Genomic DNA, 19798 nt, shown 5'->3' with positions numbered 1-19798 from the left:
CTCCTGCCCTGCTTGGAGCTGCCCCTGAACTCCAGGCTGAACTGCCTGGAGTTGCCCAGAAATTCCTGAGCTGACAGCACCAAAAAAAAGGGAAATTGATGGAATTCTGTGGAATTTTATGGAATTTCCAGGTGGGCCTCAGCTCTCCCTGCAGCACCCACAGCTGCCATTGGTGCGGTTTGATCACAGAGCGGCAGGAGTAGGGGGTGTGGGCGTGGCGGACGCTGTTCCAGGGATGGTTTTCCCATTCCCGGCGCTCCCGCTTCCCGGTTTTTCCCCATTCCCGTTTTTCCCGTTCCCGTTTTTCCCGGTGATCCGGGGTCCGGAACCCAGCGCTACGGGACGCGTTTCCCGCGGACCTCAATCGCCGCTTCCCCCACGCTGTGCTGTGGACGCGTTGATTGACAGCTCTAACGCCCAATCACAAATCAGCTTTTCCGCCTCAGCCAATGGGAGACCGCCGTGGGCGGGCGATGCGGGGCGGCCGGGCCGGGATCGAGCGGGGCTTGCCGTGAGTGAGGGGGGGGCGGTTACCGGGGTAACGGGGCCGAGGGGGTCGTGAGGGGATGGCGGGGCCGGGCCGGGGACCCCGGGGTCGCAACGGGGCTGGGGGAGCCGGGGCTGCGGGGGAAGGGGCGGGAGAACGGGACTGGGCCCTCTCCGTGTGTGAGGGCTGGAGCCCGGCCTTGGTTTGAGGGGCCGGGGCTGGGCCCGCTCTGGGTGTGAGGGGTCAGGGTGTGCCCCAAGCTCCTGTGGGGGTCTGGGGTCCCCTCCTCGCCGTGAGGGGCTGGACCCCTTCCCCATCCTGAGGGGCTCCATCTCCCTATGAGGGGCTGGGGCCGGGCCCCTTCCCCATCCTGAGGGGCTCAGGGCAGACCCCGACCCTCTCTGAGGGTCTTCCCAGCTGAACTCTCCCCATGTGAGCTGCTCACCGCCCACCCAGCAACGCTGAAACCTCTCTCCTCATCTCTGCTCCCTTTTGGTGGGCTCAGGTTGGTCTGGGAGGAGCCCCTTCCCCATCACCCCCTTTCTAAAAGCGATGGGACGGTCTCAAAGGGCTTGGAAGGGCCGGTTTTTCACAGAAACATTGGGATTTAGAGGAGCACGGATGAGGAACCCCTTTGTTTTTCCTCCCACAGAGCCCTGCCTGCTTTATAGAATATTTTTCATCGCTTGGATGCTTCATTTTGAGCCAGTGACCCGAGCAGGAGCTGAGCTGATCCCTTGGTGCAGCAGTTTTGGGGCTGGGGACACAGCCCAGGTGTGCAGGAGGAGCAGGTGAGGAGATCCTCAGGTGCTCCTGGGGCTTCCTTTCCCTCAGGGCTGCTCCAGCCCCATTCAGGGATGCTGGATGTGGCTGCTCCACCTGAACTTGGGAAGTTGAGGCTTTGGAGGGGACGGGTTTGGGTTTAAAATGGGGGGAAAAGGGAAAAAAAGTGAGGTTAAAGGGTTTCTGGGGGGAGCCAGGTGTGTTCCAGAGGTGTGAACTGTGGAAAAAGGAGGATTTTATCCCTTCCCTCTGCCCTGGCACAGGTGTGGCTGGTGCCTGGGCCCAGGGTTTGGGCTTGGCCTGACCTGCAGTGAGTCAGTGTCACCTGATGGGCTCTGAATTCCTCTCTTTGTCCCTTAGAGACAAAGACTCGGGGTGGCAGCACACAGGGAATGGCTCCTCCCCACTGCCAGAGGGCTGGGATGGGTGGGAGTTTGGGGAGGGCATAAATGGGATTTTGGGGAGGGGATGGAGGAGAGTTTGGGAATGGGATGGATGGAATTTTGGGAAGGGGATGGATGGAATTTTGGGGAGGGAATGAGTGAGATGTTGTGGAGGGGATGGATGGGGATTTTGGGAAGGGGATGGATGGGAGATTGGGAAGGGGATGGGTGGGATTTTGGGAAGGGGATGGATGGGATGTTGGAAGGGGATGGATGGGAGATTGGGAAGGGGATGGATGGGATTTTGGGAAGGGGATGGGTGGGATTTTGGAAGAGGATAGATGGGATGTTGGGGAGGGGATGGATGGGATTTTTGGAAGGGTATAGATGGGATGTTGAGAAGGAATTCCTCCCTGGGAGAGTGGGCAGGCCCTGTCAAGAATTTCCCAGTGGCTGCCACATCCCTGAAGTGTCCAAGGACAGGGCTTCAAAGACCTCCAGGGAAGGATGGTTTGAGGTGACCACAATTCCAGGGCTTTCATTCAAAATTCCTTTTGAATGCAGTTTGAACTTTTCCCTGCTGCTTCCTACAGCTCATAAAGGAAAAATCTCTGTGTTCTCCCTATCCCCAGGCAGCCTCTCTCCCTGAGGCCCATCCAGGCTGATGCCCCCGCTCTGAGCACACCCAGAGGGTGCCCTCCGGGGCCGGATCCCGGGCAGGATGAGGATCGTGGTGGCCAAGGTGCTGTGCCTGCTGGGGATCTGCGTGCTGGTGCTGGCCGGGGCCCTGCTGCCCGTCAGGCTGATCGAGGCCGACCACGAGAAGGCTCAGCGCTCCCGCCGCCTGCTGGCGCTCTGGAACTCCTTCGGGGGCGGTGTCTTCCTGGCCACGTGCTTCAACGCGCTCCTGCCCGCCGTCAGGGGCAAGGTGGGTCCTGGGGGCGTCCTGCCTAAAGCTGAGCCTGCAGGGGCCCAGCTGTGGGGGCTGTGCCCGCTGGAGCAGCTCTGCTGTGCCCGGGGGCTCAGCGAGGGGAGCTGTGCCCACCTCCTGTCTCACTCTGAGCCTGCAGGGGTTCAGTTGGGAGTGGTCTGAGGGGGCTCTGCCTGCTGGAGCAGCTGTGCTGTGTCCAGGAGCTCACCAAGGGGAGCTGTGCCCACCTCTTGTCATAATCTGAGCCTGCAGGGGCTCAAGTAGGAGTGGATTTAGGGGGCTTTGCCCTCTGGAGCAGCTCTGCTGTGCCCAGGAGCTCACCAAGGAGAGCTGTGCCCACCTCCTGTCTCAGTCTGAGCCTGCAGTGGTTCAGTTGGGAGTGGATTTAGGGGGCTCTGCCTGCTGGAGCAGCTGTGCTTTGTCCAGGGGCTCACCAAGGAGAGCTGTGCCCACCTCCTGTCTCAGTCTGAGCCTGCAGGGGTTCAGTTGGGAGTGGTTTGAGGGGGCTCTGCCTGCTGGAGCTGCTCTGCTGTGCCCAGGAGCTCAGCAAGGAGAGCTGTGCCCACCTCCTGTCTCAGTCTGAGCCTGCAGGGGCCCAGGGCGAATGGATTTAGGGGGCTTTGCCTGCTGGAGCAGCTCTGCTGTGTCCAGGAGCTCAGTAAGGAGAGCTGTGCCCACCTCCTGCCTTAATCTGAGCCTGCAGGGGCTCAAGTGGGAGTGGATTTAGGGGGCTCTGCCCTCTGGAGCAGCTGTGCTGTGTCCAGGAGCTCACCAAGGGGAGCTGTGCCCACCTCCTGTCTCAGTCTGAGCCTGCAGGGGCCGAATGGATTTAGGGGGCTCTGCCTGCTGGAGCAGCTCTGCTGTGTCCAGGGGCTCAGCAAGGGGAGCTGTGCCCACCTCCTGCCCCTCTCTCTGTGGAGAAAGTGGAGGCAGAGGAGGCTGTGGGGTGTGAGGATCAAACAGCAAGGCAGGGATTTCCTGTGCCCTGCCAAGGCTGCTGTACAAGGATGTGGCAGCATCATGGATTGATGGAGTGTCCCTGTGGGAATGGTTCCCTTCAGAGGGATAAAGGGGTGGATTCACTGTGGATCTGGGGAATTGTTCTCTCCACAGGGATACAGGGGTGGATTCACTGTGGATCTGGGGAATTGTTCTCTCCACAGGGATACAGGGGTGGATTCACTGTGGATCTGTGGGACTGTGTCTCACCAGAGGGATAAAGGGGTGGATTCACTGTGGATGTGTGGCACTGTGTCCCACCAGAGGGATAAAGGGATGGATCTTTTGCTCCCTTCCAGCTCGATGAGGTTCTCAGACAGAACAACGTGACCACGGACTACCCGGTGGCCGAGACCATCATGATGGTCGGCTTCTTCCTGTCGGTCTTCGTGGACCAGCTCTTCCTGAGCTTGCAGAAGGAGAAGCCGTCCTTCATCGACCTGGAGACCTTCAACGCGGGCTCGGACGCGGGCAGCGACTCGGAGTACGAGAGCCCCTTCATGGCGTCCCCGCGCGGGCGCGCGCTCTACGGGGAGCACGGCCCGCACTCGCACGGCCTGCACCTCCCCGAGCTCGCCCGCTGCGGCCCCCGCCGCCTGCTGGGGCTGGTCTTTGCCCTCTGCACCCACTCCATCTTCGAGGGTTTGGCGCTGGGCCTGCAGGAGGACGGAGGCAGAGTGGTCAGCTTGTTCCTGGGAGTGGCCGTGCACGAGACGCTGGTGGCCGTGGCCTTGGGCATCAGCATGGCCAAGGCGTCGCTGGCGCTGAGGGATGCGGCCAAGCTGGCGGTGGCCGTGTGCCTGATGATCCCGCTGGGCATTGGGGTGGGCATGGGCATCGAGAGCAGCCGCAGCGCCGCGGGCAGCATCGCCTCCCTGCTGCTGCAGGGCGTCGCCGGCGGCACCTTCCTCTTCGTCACCTTCTTCGAGATCCTGGCCAAGGAGCTGGAGGATAAAAGCCACCGGCTGCTCAAGGTGCTGTGCTTGGTGCTGGGCTACACCGCGCTGGCCGGGCTGGTGCTCGTCCCGTGGTGAGCCGAGAGCCTCAGGAAGCCGAGGGAGCAAAACCTCACCTCTCCCCTCCCACGGCGCCGGGAGGAGCCGCCCCTTTCACCGCTGGAACAGCCCAACCCGGGCGGAGTTTCCATGATGACCTGGAGGAGGAGAATCTCTTCCCGTGTGCTCAGAGTGAGGAATATCCCGAGGGATTGTCCCTGCCCGAGGGGCTGCAGGGAATAGCGGACACAAACGTTAAAGATCTGGGTAAATTCTGCTTCCAAGAGCTCCTCGAATGTGTGTGTGTCTCCCTCCTTCCCTTCGGCCACGCTCCGGAGGCTCCGAGGAGGTGAGGAACAAACAGGAGTGGAGGCAGAGCAGGTGGGAGCAGGGATTGCCAGGCTGCACTAAGCTGCTTTCGCTGGCTTAGTTGGGAGTAAAACCTGGTTGTAAGAGCTGCCAAAAATAACATCCCTGTGGGGCTCTGGCCTTCCGGGCCCTGCTGCCTCCACACAGCTTCCAGCGCCCCACCTGGGGCTCGGGGAGCTCAGCTTTTCCAGGGATTCATGGAAGAAATGAGGCCGGGCCCCTCTACCCTGCTTCCTTCTCAGCATCGTGCCCATAGGTTGAGCATTCCCTAAGGAAAACCTCTGAAAATCAGAGGCTGAATCCCAGGATGGTTTGAGTTGGGGAGGACCTTAAAGCCTGTCCAGTGCCATGGGCAGGGACACCTTCCACTGTCCCAGGGTGCTGCAAGCCCCGTCCAACCTGGCCTTGGACACTTCCAGGGGTGCAGCAGATCCTCACCTTATCCAGAGCCTGGCATCCATGAGCTTGCAGGAAACGGGCAGTAACAATTTCCAGCACTGATATTTTGGAGCAAACTCTTTGTGTTCTCAGTGCTCTGCAGTCAGAGGGGCCGAGCAGTTCCCATCAGGGGCTGCTCCAAGGCTTTTCCAGGTTTCCAAAGGAATGGAATCACCTCCCTTGGGGGAGAGTGGAGATGATGCTGAGAGACACGAGCAGCTCCCAGCAGCCGCCACAGAGCCCCTGGGAAGCTCCTGATCCCGCTGGATTTGCCTTTGGGAGCCAGGAGCTGGGATCAGAGGCTGGAGCTGGGAATGTGCTCCCCCCCAGCTGTGAAACACAGCCTGGCTCAGGCAGGGGCTGCATTTTAATTACCCGGAGCCTTCGCTCCTGCAGCAGCAGCTTGGCCGGGCCCTGGAAGCGCTGATGGAATTATAAGGATGGCGCAGTGCCGGCAGCGGGAAGGAGGCGCGGAGCCTCCGCGGTGGCCCAGCTGCAGCATATGGAGGCAGCTGAGCATCATCTGACAGATCCTGGGGCTCGTTAGTTTAATTGCTGCAACATCCCCGAGTCAATTAATCTTCCTTTGAAAACCTGGAGTGGAAGGGGGGGGTGTGGAGGGAGGTTATTTTGGGCCTGGCATGACACAAAGCAGCAGGATGAGAGGAGAACGTGATTTGTGATTTGCCTCGGCCGTGGTGAAGCCTCGGGGCTGTTTCACCTCTCCTGGGGGGTGACCTCTCTCCTGGGGGGGGATGAAGGGGGAGAGGTGACACGGCGCTGAGTGTCCCCTGTTGGGCTGTCACCTCCGTTTCACGCCCTCCTCCTGCTGCAGTTGGGATCGGGGGCGGGGGCTGTGAAGTGCCAGGGGGTGCTGAGCTCCCCCATCCTCATCCCGCTGCCCTGGGGGGGTTCATCCACAGGATCATCCCGTGCTCCAGGGTGGAGGAGGAGGAGGAGGCCCTGCTGCTCCCAATAAATTCCCTGCCCTTCTCCCCTCGCTGTCACTCGCTTTTTTTGATGTCCCCCATGGCTGCTCCGCGTCCGGCTCACGCGGCATCCACACGTGCCCGGCCCCGGCGTGGGCTGAGCCCCCTCCCCGGGCATCCGAACCCCTCCAGCCGGACCCCCCAGAGCCCTGCTGAGCCCGGGGGCGGGGGACAGGACCCCCCCCAGCACCCCCCGCTCGGCAGCGCCGTGATTCAGCCCTGCGTGAGCGGCCGCCCCGTTGCGTCAGGCCTGGCGGGGAGCTGCGGCTCAATGGAACGAGGAGGAGCCGCAGGAAAATGATCAAGGAAAGCTCATTCATTGCCTCTAACGAGGAGTATCCGGCCGGCTCCGGGCGCGGCGGGGGTGGGGGGGGCTGAGGCTGCCACCACCCCCCCTGGGCCTTGTCACCCCGCGGGGCGGGGCGGGCCGATGTCCCCGTGCCCCCCCCGCTGCCCTCCCCGTTCCCGTGGGGACGCGGTGCCAGCGCGTGGGTGCCACCGTGGCCCGGTGCCCGCTAGCTGCTATTAATAGAGGCTGCGGATTTTAATTGCTGCCACTCAGGAGTGGGGCGGGGGGGGGAGGCAGGAGCAGACCCCGGCTGTGACAGGGACCATCAGACCCCTGGAGTCACCAGTCACCTCCAGTGCCCAGTGCCAGTGGTGGGACACAGAGCTGGGGATGGTCACCCTGGGGCTCTTCTGGTCCCACTCAGGCACTGGGGGGGCTCAGCCAGCGCTTGAGTGTCCCACAGCCCCACCAGGGTCCCCAGTGTGTCCCCTCAAGGGCCCCTCTGGGGTTCTGGGGCTCTGCCGTGAGCAGGTGACACCAGTTGGTGACAAAGGCCCTGCGGTGTGTGCACAAGCTCCCGGTCCTGTGCTGGGGTGGCACCATGACCTCTGTGTCCCCAGAGCCCAGCATGGCTGCCCAGGCCACCCCCAACTGCCACAGGGGCTGACAGCACCCTGTGCCACCTGTGCCCTGCCTGGCTGGGATGTTGGTGTCCATCTGTCCTGTCCCTGTGTCCCCTGTCACCACCTGCGAGGCTCCGTCCCCATCCATGAGTCCCTTGACTGTCCCTCCTCATGTGGATTCATGTCCCCACCTGTGCAGGTGTCCATGTGGGGTCCCTGTGTCCTCATCCCCAAGTGTCCCTGGCCGTGTGTCCCTGTCCATGTGTCCCCATCCTGTGTCTTCTTGCCTGGCTGTCCCCTCTCACCCCCATGAGTCCCCATCTCTCTCTCCATGTGTTCCCATCCATGTGTCCCTGTCCCCATCCCTGTTTGAGTCTCTTCTCCGTGTGTCCCCATCCTGTTCCTGTCTGTCCCTGTCCCTGTGTTTCCATCCCGTGCATCTCCATCGCTGCCCGCGTGCCCCCATTCTCGTGCATCCCTGTCCGTCTGTCCCCATCCCTGTCTGTGTGTCCCCGTCCCGCCGCTGCCGGGTCCCGGAGCCGCTCGGGGCCGGGCCCGGGGGTCCGGGGCCCCGGGCGGGGCGGGCGCGGCGGGCGGGGCCGGCGGCGGGGCGGGATCGGCTCTGCGGCGGCCGCACCGCACCGAGCCGAGCCGAGGCGAGCCGAGCCCGCCCAGCCGAGCCGGCCCCGCCGCACCGGCCGCAGCCCCGCCGAGCCCCGCCGAGCCCCGCCGCACCGAGCCGCGCCGGGCGGAGCGGAGCCGCCGCGCCGGGGCCGCCCCGGGCCGGGCCATGCGCTGAGGCCGCCGCGCCGCCCGCAGCCAAGGGCGGATCCCGGGCAGGACACGGTGAGGCGGCGGGCACTGCAATGCGACCGGCGCGGCGGGGGCCGGGGGAGCGCGGCCGGCGCGGGGACCGGGGGTGCTGCCGGCGAGGGCGGGGAGCGGCGCGGGGGGACCCGCGACCCTGCCCCGCCATCTGTCCGTGCCCTCCTGCTGCCGCTCCATCTCCATCCTGAGCGGGATGCTCGTCCCTCCCGCCCCTTCTCCCGCTCCTCCATCTCCATCCTGCCCCTCCATGCAGCCCCTTCTGCCTCTCCGTCTGTGTCCTGCTCTTCCCCTGCCTCTCCATCTCCATCCTGAGCGGGATGCTCGTCCCCCCCGCTCTTCCTCTGCTCCTCCGACCTCCATCCAGCCCCTTCTCCTGCCCCTTCATCCCTCCATCCTGCCCTTCCCTGCCTCTCCATCTCCACCCTGCCCTTGCCCTGCTCCCCATCCCTCCCTTGCTCCCTCACCCCTGCCCTGCCCTCCATCCTGACCCCCAGGTCCCCACCAGTGTCACCTCCAGTGCTGGGGGCCCCGATGGGAGGGTGCTGGGGGGCTCTGGGGGGTGCAGAGCCCCCCGGCAGGATCAGCCCCGGGTGGTCCCTGCCCACGAGCAGAGGGGGGGCCGTGCTCCGGACCCTCGGGCACCAGGGACTGTTGGGATCGGGGTGCTGCTGGGCACAGGCCGTGGGGTCACCCCAAAGAGCCCCCCCTGTTCCGTGAGGGTCTGTCCAGCCCAGCGCCCCGTGGCAGGGCTGGGAGTTCAGGGGCACTTTCGGCTGTGCCGTGGACAGGTGGGATGGACAGGTGGAACAAGTGGGATGGGACAGGTGGGACAGGCAGGTGAGACAGGTGGGATGGGACCGGTGGGACAGGGTGGGAGCACTGCCAGCCCTGGCCGAGGTTGGACGTTCCCACGCGCCAGCTCAGCCCCGGCCCCCGCTGCAGCCCCAGCCCCCGGGTGATGGTGACGCTCCCAGTGTGCTGGGATCCAAGGAGCCCACGGTGGGATGAGCTCCTTGGCTCCTCCAGCTCCCAGCCTCGCCTGGCTCTGGTGTCTGGGGACATGCCGGGGGTTTGGGGCTGCTTTGTGGGGTCCAGACCCCCTGGTGCCCTGGGACGGGGATGGGGTGGCTGTGGGAAGGGGCTGCTTCCCCCAGAGATGCTCAGGGATGCAGGAGCTGCCGTGCCCAGGGCAGACACCAGTACGGGGCTGTCTGGGGCACTTTGCTGTCCCCCTTCCCTGAACTGGGGTGGCAGGAGTGGAGCTGACTGGGCACAGTCCTTAAGCAAGGCTCAGCCCCCTTCCCTCCCCTCCTTCCCACTCATCCTGTGGCTGGGCACCTTTGGAAACCCTGTCCCGTGGTGGGTTTAATGTCCCCAAGGCTCTGTGAGGGTCCCACGCACCCTGGGGACCCTCGTGGGACAGAGCTGGTGCTGCCACCCCTGTGCTGCACTGGGGGAACCAGAGCAGGGCCCTGCACACACGACCCTTTGTGCCACTTCGTTTCACACCCCAGCACTGCCTCACTGGGGGGCACTGGGGACCTTGCCCAGTTCCAGGTGTCCCCTGTGGGTGGGCACTGAGGTTTGGCAGCATGAGGGGAGCTCTGACCCACTGCCCACCACCTGCAGCCCACGGCTGTGCCACGCTCCTTTCCTGCACTCCCCAATGCATCCCTGGGGTGGGAGCAGAGCAGAGGGATGGCACGGCGTGGGACAGGGTGGCAGGGAGTGACAGGGTGACAGGACACCAGCAGCACAACCTGTGTGTGTGAAAGGGCACCTCTGTACCTGGCCAGAGAGCCCAGCTGGGCGCTCCAGGTGCCACCATGACCCCTGCAGAGCTGGCGGGGGGGTCCCTGCCCAGCGAGCCCCCCCAGCAGCCTCGGCAGCAGCTGCGGTGCCGGTGGCCGCGCTCGGCCATATGGCCACGGCGGGCGGCCGGTAAAAATAGCCAAGGCAGCCTCACCCCGCGCCGGCCGGCAAGGGCGACCCAAGGGCAGCGAGCCCAGCTCCCAACCGGGGCTGCATCTCAGGGGGGCCGCACCTGGAACGGGGGGTGACGCCTCCCTGTGCCCCCGCAGCGACCGCGGGGCCAAAATGCCGGAGCAGAGCAACGATTACCGCGTGGTGGTGTTCGGAGCCGGCGGCGTGGGCAAGAGCTCGCTGGTGCTGCGCTTCGTCAAGGGGACCTTCCGCGACACCTACATCCCCACCATCGAGGACACCTACCGGCAGGTGATCAGCTGCGACAAGAGCGTGTGCACGCTGCAGATCACCGACACCACCGGCAGCCACCAGTTCCCGGCCATGCAGCGCCTGTCCATCTCCAAGGGCCATGCCTTCATCCTGGTCTTCTCGGTCACCAGCAAGCAGTCGCTGGAGGAGCTGAAGCCCATCTACCAGCAGATCGTGCAGATCAAGGGCAGCGTGGAGAGCATCCCCATCATGCTGGTGGGCAACAAGTGCGACGAGACACAGCGCGAGGTGGAGAGCAGGGAGGGGGAGGCCATGGCCAAGGAGTGGAAATGCGCCTTCATGGAGACCTCGGCCAAGATGAACTACAACGTCAAGGAGCTCTTCCAGGAGCTGCTGAACCTGGAGAAGAGGAGGAACGTCAGCCTCACCATCGACGGGAAGCGCTCCAGCAAGCAGAAGAGGACAGACAAAATCAAGGGGAAGTGCAGCATCATGTAGAGCCCCGGACTGGCCCGCGCCCCCTCCCCACTCCGGATACCCCCCCTCCCTCCTCCCCCCCACGGCTGGACGTGGCAGTGGCATCGCAGCGGGACCGTCCCCTCGTCCTCCGTGTGCCATCACTGTGACTGTGCGGGGCCGCCGGGGCCGGGGGTGAAGACGGGGCCGAGGTGAGGGACACGCGGCCACCCGCGGGCACGGCAGGAGCGGGGACTCGCCGCCGGGACACCCGGGCCACACCCCCCGCCCTCAGCACAACCGGTGCCACCGGGCCCGGCCCCCGTCGGTCCTCGCGGGAGGGAAGGACGGTGCCACGTGGGGATGGCGGTGTCACCCTTTGGGGACAGTCCCGCGCGTCCCGGGCCCCCGTCCCCACGCCATAGTGCTCTGCTCCTGCGGGCAGAGACCCGGGGCGGGGGCAGCCCCTGCGCGGTTCCGGTGTCCCCCTGACCGGTGTCCCCCGGCCCCCCTGCCCCATCCTGGTGCCATGACCCCCTCCCCAAACCCCCAGCCCTGTCCAGGTGCCACGGCCCCCCCAGCCCCGTCTGCCACCGCAGCCCCCCGAGCCCCCAGCCCGGCACCGTGGTCCCCTTGCCCCCCAGGCCCATCGTGGTGCCCCATGCCCGCCCCCCAGCCCCACCCCGGCGCCGCGGGCCCCCCGTGCTCCCCCCCAGCCCCGAGCCGGTGCCGCAGCCGGAGCCGCCAGCCCAAGCACAAAGCATCGGGTCCGCGGGAGGTCCTGACCCAGCACAATCCTGGTGAGCTCCGGCGGGAGAGCCCCGGCCCCACAGCCGGCCGGGCCCCCCGCGCCCCCCGCTGCCCCCTCCCCACCGATGCCGCAAGGATCGGTGCCCCCCCGTCCTCAGAGTCCCCCCGCGGGTGGCCCGGCCCCGCACCCCCGGGACCCCCGGCACCCTCCAGCTCTGGCGCAGCCCTGCTTGTTCCCCCCTGGCCGGAGCGGGGTCCCCGCGCTGTCACCAGCCCCTCGTCCCCTCGAGGTTTGTCCCCTCGCTCCGGCCCCGCTCCTTCCCCCGCCGCCACCACCGGGGTGTCCCCGAGGGGGTGTCCCCGAGGGGGTGTTCCCGGGCAGGCCGAGCCCCCCCCAGCTCCCCGCACCCCCCCGGCTTTTTACACGAGGATCCGAGCGCCCAGGGGACAAGGTGACGATGTAGCCTTTATTCTAGAAATAGTCTTCCTTCAATAAAGAGACGAGAAACGCTCCCGCGTCCCCCGGAGCCGCCCCCGGCCGGGGCGGGAGGACACGGGGGGGTCACGGGAAGGGGGGCAAGGTTGGTGTGACGGTGAGTGTGATGTGTGTGCACACCTTGGGGACAGCCACGGCTCCGTGGGACGGCCACAGACACGCGTGTGCAGGTGTGAGGCGCGTGTGGTGTGTGTGTAGGGCCGTGGGCGTGTGTGACATATGTGACATTTGTGTGTGTGTGGGGCACAAATGTGACGTGTGTGCACAGCTGTGTGTGTGTGACACGAATGTGATGTGTGTGACACAAATGGGACAGTCAGCACAGGTGTGTGTGTGTGACACAACTGTGACATGTACACAGGTGTGTGTGTGCATGTGACACAAATATGATAGTGGGCACACCTCTGTGTGTGACACAAATGTGATAGTGGGCACAGGTGTGTGTGTGTGACACAAATGTGACAGTGGGCACACCTGTGTGTGTGACACAAATGTGACATGTGGCACACCTCTGTACCTCTGTGTGTGACACAAATGTGATGTATGCACGGGTGTGTGTATGACACGAATGTGACGGAGGGCACAGGTGTGTTTGTGGCACAAATGTGACAGTGGCACACCTCTGTGTTTGTGGCACAAATGTGACAGTGGCACACCTCTGTGTGTGTGACACGAATGTGACACGTGTTCCGTGCGTGTGACACGCGCGTGCCCTGTGCCTTGCTCGTGCCGCGCGTGCCCGCCTGTGACGTGAGTGCGACACGCGTGTGACACGTGTGACGCGCGCGCGTGCCCGCGTGTCGCTGTCCCCGCCCGTGCCCGCGGGGGGGGGGCGGGGGGGGGGGGGCGGGAGCGCGGCGCGTGCGTCATCACGCCCGTTGCCATGGAAACCAGCGCTGCTCCCCGGGCGCGGGAGCCGCGTGGGCTCCGGGAGCGGGAACGGGGAGGGGGGAACGGGGGGGAACGGGGGGGAACGGAGGGGAACGGGGCTGCTGCGGGCACCGGGGCACTGGGCAAGGGCACGGATCCGTGGGGATAGCATGGATCTGTGGGGATAGCATGGATCTGTGGGGATGGGCACAGATACCTGGGGATGGGCACGGATCCATGGGGATGGGCATGGATCTGTGGGGATGGCACTGATCCATGGGGATGGGCATGGACCTGTGGGGATGGTGGTGCATCCATAGGGATGGTCATGGACCCATAGAGATGGATGATCATGTATCCATAGGGATGGATAGTGATGGATCCATAGGGATGGTTGTAGATCCATGTGGATGGTTATGGATCCATGTGGATGGTGATGGATCCATAGGGATGGTCGTGGATCAGTAGGGATGATGATGGATCCATAGGGATTGTGATGGATCCATAGGGATCGTTGTGGATCCATGCAGGTGGTTATGGATCCATAGGGATTGTTGTGGATCTATGTGGATGGTGATGGATCCATGCAGATGGTGATGGATCCATAGGGATGGATGGTGATGGATCCATACGGATGGCTGTGGATCAGTAGGGATGGTGATGGATCCATAGGGATGGCTGTGGATCAGTAGGGATGGTCGTGGATCCATGTGGAAGGTTGTGGATTTGTGGGAATAGCCACAGCTCTGTGGGATGGTCACAGATCCTTGGGTTGCTCTGGGCTCCATGGGGACAGTGCCAGCTCCTCAGGGATGTCACAGCTCCCTGCCATTGCCCATGGCCCCTGCTCCTGTCCCCGTGTCCCTTCTGTGGCCTGGGGGGATCCAGGGCTCTCTGTGGGTGCCAGGACAGGACAGTGGGACAGGCACACGTGGGCATGGGGACACTTGGTGCCAGTCCCCACCTGCTGGGATCCCTCAGGACCCTCAGGTATTTGGGGTGGCACCATCACACCGAAACTCAGAGCACTTCCAGAGGCTCCACAACGCCTTGGGGGCAGAAAATTTCCTCTTCCCCCCTTTCCCGGCTCTCCACCTCTGCCCCCTCTGCCCTCTCTGTCCCCTCCCACTTCCCCCCACCTAATGGGGACCTGTGCCCGCCGTGGCAGGGGACGCTCCGGTCCCGGTCCTGCTGCAGCCTCGGGTGTCCCTCGGGATGCTGCCAGGGAAGCGCTGGGTCCCTGCAGCCCCCCCAAACCCCATCCTGATCCCCCAAAAATCAGCGCAGCACCGGGAGGGAGGATCCTCGCCGGGCGCCCGGAGCCTCCCCCGAGTCCAGGCGTTAAACAAAGCAGCTCCCGAGCGTTAATTAACGGGATGAGCCCCGGGATGAGCCGCGGTGCAGCCGGTTCCCGCCCGCGGCCATCAATTTCACAAATGCAGATTTTGGGACCCAAACCAGCTCCTGGCATCGTGTCTCGCACTGGAATATTGTCCCTCGTGTCCCCCACCGGGGGGACACCGCGGCCCCGGCACTCGGGAGTGCTCATCTGCAGGGAAAGCTGATTAGGGCTCGGCGGGCCGGGACATACGGGAGCAAACTGGATTAGGGGGAAAATCAGCCTTCTTCCCACTAACAGGATTATGGAGTTTTCAGCCCGATTCCAGCGCAGCCGCCGATGTGGGGACAGCCCGGGCTCGGCATTTCCCCACCTCAATTCCTGCTGGGATCGCAGCTGCAACTGGTGCGTACTGGTGCGGCCGTGCCGCGGGCCAGCGCAGACTGGGATGCGCTGGGAAGCGCTGGGGACGTGGCTGTGTCCCCCCACGGTGACTCCCGAGGGAACTCCGGGACCAGGCACCACCGGGACCCGCCGGCCGCGCTCGCCCGGTGCCTGTGGCAGCCCGGGGGGAATCAAAGCCTCGATTCAGGGCGTGATTTCTGCTCCCCCCGCGCCACCACCGTGACTCCCGCCCGCCGCTGATTCATCCCCACGGATTTTCCCCTCCGTCCCCGGGGGCAGCAGCTCCCCGAGGTGGGGGCAGAGCGAGGCCGCGACCCCCGGTACGCAGGGCTGGGCAGAGCGCGGCAGTGCCCGGGGATGGTCTGGGGGATTTGGGGACCCCAAGCCCCGCAGCGGGATCACAGACGGGTCCGGTCCGGCTGCACCGAGGGCTGCGGAGGAGCACAGACCGGGGGATCCCGGGGAGACCTTGGGGGCACCGGGGGCGCCAAGCACCGGGGGATGCCCGGGGGTCCCGGGGTGTCCCCTCCCGGTGCTTCGCGCCCCGGCCGCCACGTGCCCCCTCCCACCTTATTAATATTAATGAGATACTTATATAACCACGCCCCATTTCCAGCTCCGCGTGCTGATTGGCCGCTCCTCCCGCCGCTCCTCCGCCGGCCCCGCCCCCTCCCCGGCCTCCCTCCGCGCCGCCGCCGCCGCAACCGAACTTGGCGGCCGCTCCAAGCCCCGCCTCCCGGCCGGCCCTCCCCCCGCGCGCCGGGCTCCGCGGACTCCCATTGGCTGGCGGCGCTGTCCGTCAGGCGCGCGGGGCGGGGCCGGCGCCGCCCGCGGGCCAGCAGGGTGCGTTGCGCCGCGCGGTGTCTGAGGCGGCGGCTCCGCTCCGCGCCCGCCGCGCCCGCTCCCGCCGGTACCGGTGAGGAACCGCCGGGAACGGGGCGGGACGGCCGGGGACAGCGGGGGGGAACGCCCGGCTGCCCCAGGCCGCGGCTTGGCGGAGCTCCCGCCTCGGCGCGGCCCTGCCCGGGGCCCCTCTCCGCCCGGGGGGGGCGGCGGGGCTGGGCCGGGGAGGCTCCGGGGGGCTCCGGGGGTCTGGGCGGGGAAAGGCGGGCGGCGGGCCCGGGGAGGGCGGGGGAGGCTCTGGGCAGGCTGTGGGGTGTGGGGGGCCCGGGCAGGGCTGGGCTGGTGGTGTGGGGGACCCTGGGGAGGTGGAGGGGCCCTGGGGATGGGGAGGGGGCTCCGGGTACCGGGGGGCTCGGGGGGAGCGGGGTGGGACGAGAGAGCCCCCGGGGCAAGGCCGGGGGGAGGCTGGGGGGGAATTTGGGGGTGCTGGGGGGGTTTGGGGGTCCTGGAGCCTGGCACAGGGCGGGGGGGGTTGGCATGAGAGGCTCGGAGGGACCCCCAGAGGGTTCCCATGGGGGTCACAGCACTGGGTGGGATTTTGGCACCAGGCTCAGGGCGAGGAGATGACGTGGGGGTGTTTGGGGGGCGCCCAGACGGGCCGTGGTGGATTTTTGGGAGATCTCCAGGGTTTTGGATGAAGGAATTGTGGGGATGGTGAGGGGCATCTTTGGGTGGGTGAGGTGCCAAGGGACAGTGGGAATCGATGAGGGACATGGCTCAGTGCCAGCTGCTTGGGAAGTTGGGTGACTTCATGGTGAACCGGCCGCAGGTTTTGGGGTGAAAAAGGAGGCTGGGGAGCTCGGCAGAAATATCCAACATCGCATCATTTACTTGTTTGTTTCCCGCCGGCGAGTTGAGGGTGGGTTGGAGTGGCGAGGAGCGCAGGACAGCGGTGGCATCCCGCCTGATCCGGGCAGGATTTGGGAATTGTGTGGGTTACATAAAGGAGGGGTGGCTGCAGGATCTGGGTTTTGTGTTATTGAGGTGTAGAGGAGGTAAGTGGGTGCCGCAGACAAAGGGAGAGAGAGAGAGAGAGAGAGAGAGAGAGAAATCTGTCTCCTGCTCCTCACTTCCAGTTGGAGGTGTGGAATGGGAAGCCGGGCGTCCTTTAGGAGTTGGGGAAGTGCAGGGAAGCAGCGATTGGAGCTGTGGCTCCAAATCTGAGCTTTGCCTCCGTCCTGTGGCCATCAGGTGTGGCCTTAAACCAACGCCAAACGGGCTGGGCTGGAGCTGTGTCTGCTCTGAGACACCTCTGCTGCTGCTTGGAGGAAGTTTTTGTGGCTAAATAGGGTTTTTTTTTTTGGGGAAGGGGGAAAATTGGCACCCTCCAGCTCTGTGAGCTTCTTGTGGCGCTGCCCTGGATGTGTCCAGTGGGGAAATCTGGTGTGTGACAGACCCCAGGAGTCAGCAGCTCAGTGTTAAAATCCTGCCAAACTCGAGGCCTTTTAGGTGATTGCTGGGTTTTCTTCAGCTTCTCAGGGCTGGGCTCAGGCCTCCATCCCTGGGAGGTTCCACAGGTCTTGGTCTCCCTGCCATGTGGGATATCCACAGGCAGCTGAGCAGATCCTCGGGGCTTCAGCTCCCAGCTCAGCTCCATGACCATAAAACAAATTCATGGCGATTTGTGACTCTGTAGCCACCATTTATCCCCTTCTTTCAGGGGGAAAAATACCCCCAAAACCCAAAAACACCCCCAAAACCCAAAAACACCCCAGAAAACAAATTCATGGGAATTTGTGACTCTGTAGCCACCATTTATCCCCTTCTTTCAGGGGGAAAAACACCCCCAAAAACAGCCCATAAAACAAATTCATGGGAATTTGTGACTCTGTAGCCACCATTTATCCCCTTCTTTTGAGGGGGAAAAGCGGGCCAAAAACTCCCCATAAAACAAATTCATGTCATTTTGTGACTCTGTAGCCACCATTTATCCCCTTTTTTCAGGGGGAAAAACACCCCCAAAAACCTCCCATATAACAAATTCATGTGAATTTGTGACTCTGTAGCCACCATTTATCCCGTTCTTTTGAGGGGGAAAAGCGGGAAAAATACCCCCAAAAACCCAAAACTCCCCAAAAAACAAATTCATGGCGATTTGTGACTCTGTAGCCACCATGTATCCTGTTCTTTTGAGGGGGAAAAATGGGAAAAATACCCCCAAAACCACCCCAGAAAACAAATTCATGGGAATTTATGATTCTGTAGCCACCATTTATCCTGTTCTTCTAGGGGGGGAAATGGGGAAAAAACACCCTGAGAAACCCCCCATAAAACAAATTTATTGAAATTTATGATTCTGTAGCCACCGTTTATCCCGTTCTTTTGGGGGGGAGGGAAAAATGGGAAAAAACCCCAAAAAAGCTGGATCAATAGGGTTAAAGGGAGCCGATTGTCCCGGAGGTTCCCTCCTGCCATCTGTGGCTGTGACACGAATGGAAAAATGGAAATGGCTCCTTTGTGTGGCTGCTGGGGGCGCTGCCATGCCTGACACGGCTTTGGTGCCCATCCCCGTTTTCCTGCTGCTCCCATCTCATCCCTGGCTGTGTTTGAAAAGCCCCGGAGGGAATGGATGCACCCGGAGCTGGGGGTGGAGTGGCAGCAGAGCAGGGAGTGTGTGACAAGGGACACGGAGCTCTGTCCCCGCTCATCCCCTGCCCCTGCCCTCATCAGCCCCTGGAGCTCGTTAGCCTAACGAGGAACCCCGGTTCTCATCCTGCCCCTGGCTCCAGAGGAACTGGACACTCTGCTCCTTGGAAAAAGCTGATTTTGGTGGCACTTTCCTGAATTTGGTGGCAGTTTCCTCACTGGGAATTGTGACTGTCCCTGTCCCATTAGAGCTGGACAGTCTGCTCCTTGGAAAAAGCTGATTTTGGTGGCACTTTCCTGAATTTGGTGGCAGTTTCCTGATTTGGTGGCAGTTTCCTCACTGGGAATCATGGCTGTCCCTGTCCCATTAGAGCTGGACACTGCCCCTTGGAAAAAGCTGATTTTGGTGGCAGTTTCCTGAATTTGGTGGCAGTTTCCTCACTGGCAGGGGATTGTGGCTGTCCCTGTCCCATTAGAGCTGGACACTCTGCCCCTTGGAAAAAGCTGATTTGGTGGCAGTTTCCTGATTTGATTTGGTGGCAGTTTCCTGAATTTGCTGGCAGTTTCCTCACTGGGAATTGTTGACTGTCCCTGTCCCATTAGAGCTGGACATTCTGTCCCTTGGAAAAAGCTGATTTTGGTGGCACTTTCCTGATTTGATTTGGTGGCAGTTTCCTGATTTGATGGTTGGTAGGGGATCGTGGCTGTCCCTGCCCCATTGGAGCTGGACTCTGTCCCTTGGAAAAAGCTGATTTTGGTGGCAGTTTCCTGAATTTGGTGGCAGTTTCCTCACTGGGAATCGTGACTGTCCCTGTCCCATTAGAGCTGGACACTGCCCCTTGGAAAAAGCTGATTTTGGTGGCACTTTCCTGATTTGATTTGGTGGCAGTTTCACGATTTGGTGGCAGTTTCCTGATTTGATGGCTGGTAGGGGATCGTGACTGTCCCTGCCCCATTAGAGCTGGACACTCTGTCCCTTACAAAAAGCTGATTTTTGTGGCAGTTTCCTGATTTTTATGGCAGTTTCCTCACTGGGAATCATGACTGTCCCTGTCCCATTAGAGCTGGACATTCTGTCCCTTGGAAAAAGCTGATTTTGGTGGCAGTTTCCTGATTTTTGTGGCAGTTTCCTGATTTGATTTGGTGGCACTTTCCTGATGTGATTTGGTGGCACTTTCCTGATTCGGTGGCACTTTCCTGATGTGATTTTTGTGGCACTTTCCTGATTTTCGTGGCACTTTCCCGATTTGGTGGCACTTTCCCGATTTGGTGGCACTTTCCCAATTTGGTGGCACTTTCCTGATGTGATTTGGTGGCACTCTCCCGATTTGGTGGCACTTTCCTGATGTGATTTGGTGGCACTTTCCCAATTTGGTGACACTTGTCTGATTTGGTGGCACTTTCCTGATGTGATTTGGTGGCAGTTTCCCAATCTGGTGGCACTTTCCCGATCTGGTGCCACTTTCCCGATCTGGTGGCACTTTCCCAATCTGGTGGCACTCTCTCAATCTGGTGGCACTTTCCTGATGTGATTTGGTGGCAGTTTCCCAATCTGGTGGCAGTTTCCCAATCTGGTGGCACTTTCCCCATTTGGTGGCACTCTCCCAATCTGGTGGCACTCTCCCAATTTGGTGGCACTCTCCCAATCTGGTGGCACTCTCCCAATCTGGTGGCACTTTCCCC

General features: G+C 62.9%; 3 protein-coding genes across 5 annotated transcripts in view; all 3 read left to right on the top strand.

Moving 5' to 3' along the window:
• Positions 1–366: 366 nt before the first annotated feature.
• SLC39A3 (solute carrier family 39 member 3) lies at positions 367–6385 on the top strand. Of its 3 annotated transcripts, none has more exons than XM_054650422.2 (4): positions 367–511; positions 1140–1278; positions 2286–2581; positions 3883–6385. In XM_054650422.2, exons 3-4 carry the CDS (start codon positions 2375–2377, stop codon positions 4615–4617), a joined length of 942 nt encoding a protein of 313 aa, XP_054506397.1. In that variant the 5' UTR covers positions 367–511; positions 1140–1278; positions 2286–2374; the 3' UTR covers positions 4618–6385. The 3 variants fall into 3 exon arrangements, with proteins under 3 accessions (XP_054506397.1, XP_077047589.1, XP_077047590.1); XM_077191474.1 differs by lacking the exon at positions 367–511 and adding an exon at positions 521–538; XM_077191475.1 differs by lacking the exon at positions 367–511 and adding an exon at positions 647–992.
• A 1507-nt stretch (positions 6386–7892) lies between these two features.
• On the top strand, positions 7893–12027 carry DIRAS1 (DIRAS family GTPase 1). Its single transcript, XM_054650424.2, has 2 exons — positions 7893–8132; positions 10196–12027. Exon 2 carries the CDS (start codon positions 10212–10214, stop codon positions 10806–10808), a length of 597 nt encoding a protein of 198 aa, XP_054506399.1. The 5' UTR covers positions 7893–8132; positions 10196–10211; the 3' UTR covers positions 10809–12027.
• Positions 12028–15419: 3392 nt separating this feature from the next.
• GNG7 (G protein subunit gamma 7) overlaps positions 15420–19798 on the top strand; it is a 49451-nt gene continuing 45072 nt past the window's right edge. The window contains exon 1 of the mRNA XM_054650428.2: positions 15420–15542. The gene's annotated coding sequence lies outside the window, so the exon portion shown is untranslated. The remainder of the gene's footprint in view (positions 15543–19798) is intronic.

The sequence above is a fragment of the Agelaius phoeniceus genome, chromosome 29, assembly GCF_051311805.1.
Source record: "Agelaius phoeniceus isolate bAgePho1 chromosome 29, bAgePho1.hap1, whole genome shotgun sequence".
NCBI lineage: Eukaryota > Metazoa > Chordata > Aves > Passeriformes > Icteridae > Agelaius > Agelaius phoeniceus.
This window is presented reverse-complemented; position numbering and strand designations above follow the sequence as displayed.

Bases quoted from the DNA above. Each gene is read 5' to 3' on its own strand.
- SLC39A3 (XM_054650422.2), top strand. From the start codon at position 2,375: ATGAGGATCGTGGTGGCCAAGGTGCTGTGCCTGCTGGGGATCTGCGTG. The intron at 2,582-3,882 runs GTGGGTCCTGGG...GCTCCCTTCCAG, and splicing joins TGCCCGCCGTCAGGGGCAAG to CTCGATGAGGTTCTCAGACA.
- DIRAS1 (XM_054650424.2), top strand. From the start codon at position 10,212: ATGCCGGAGCAGAGCAACGATTACCGCGTGGTGGTGTTCGGAGCCGGC.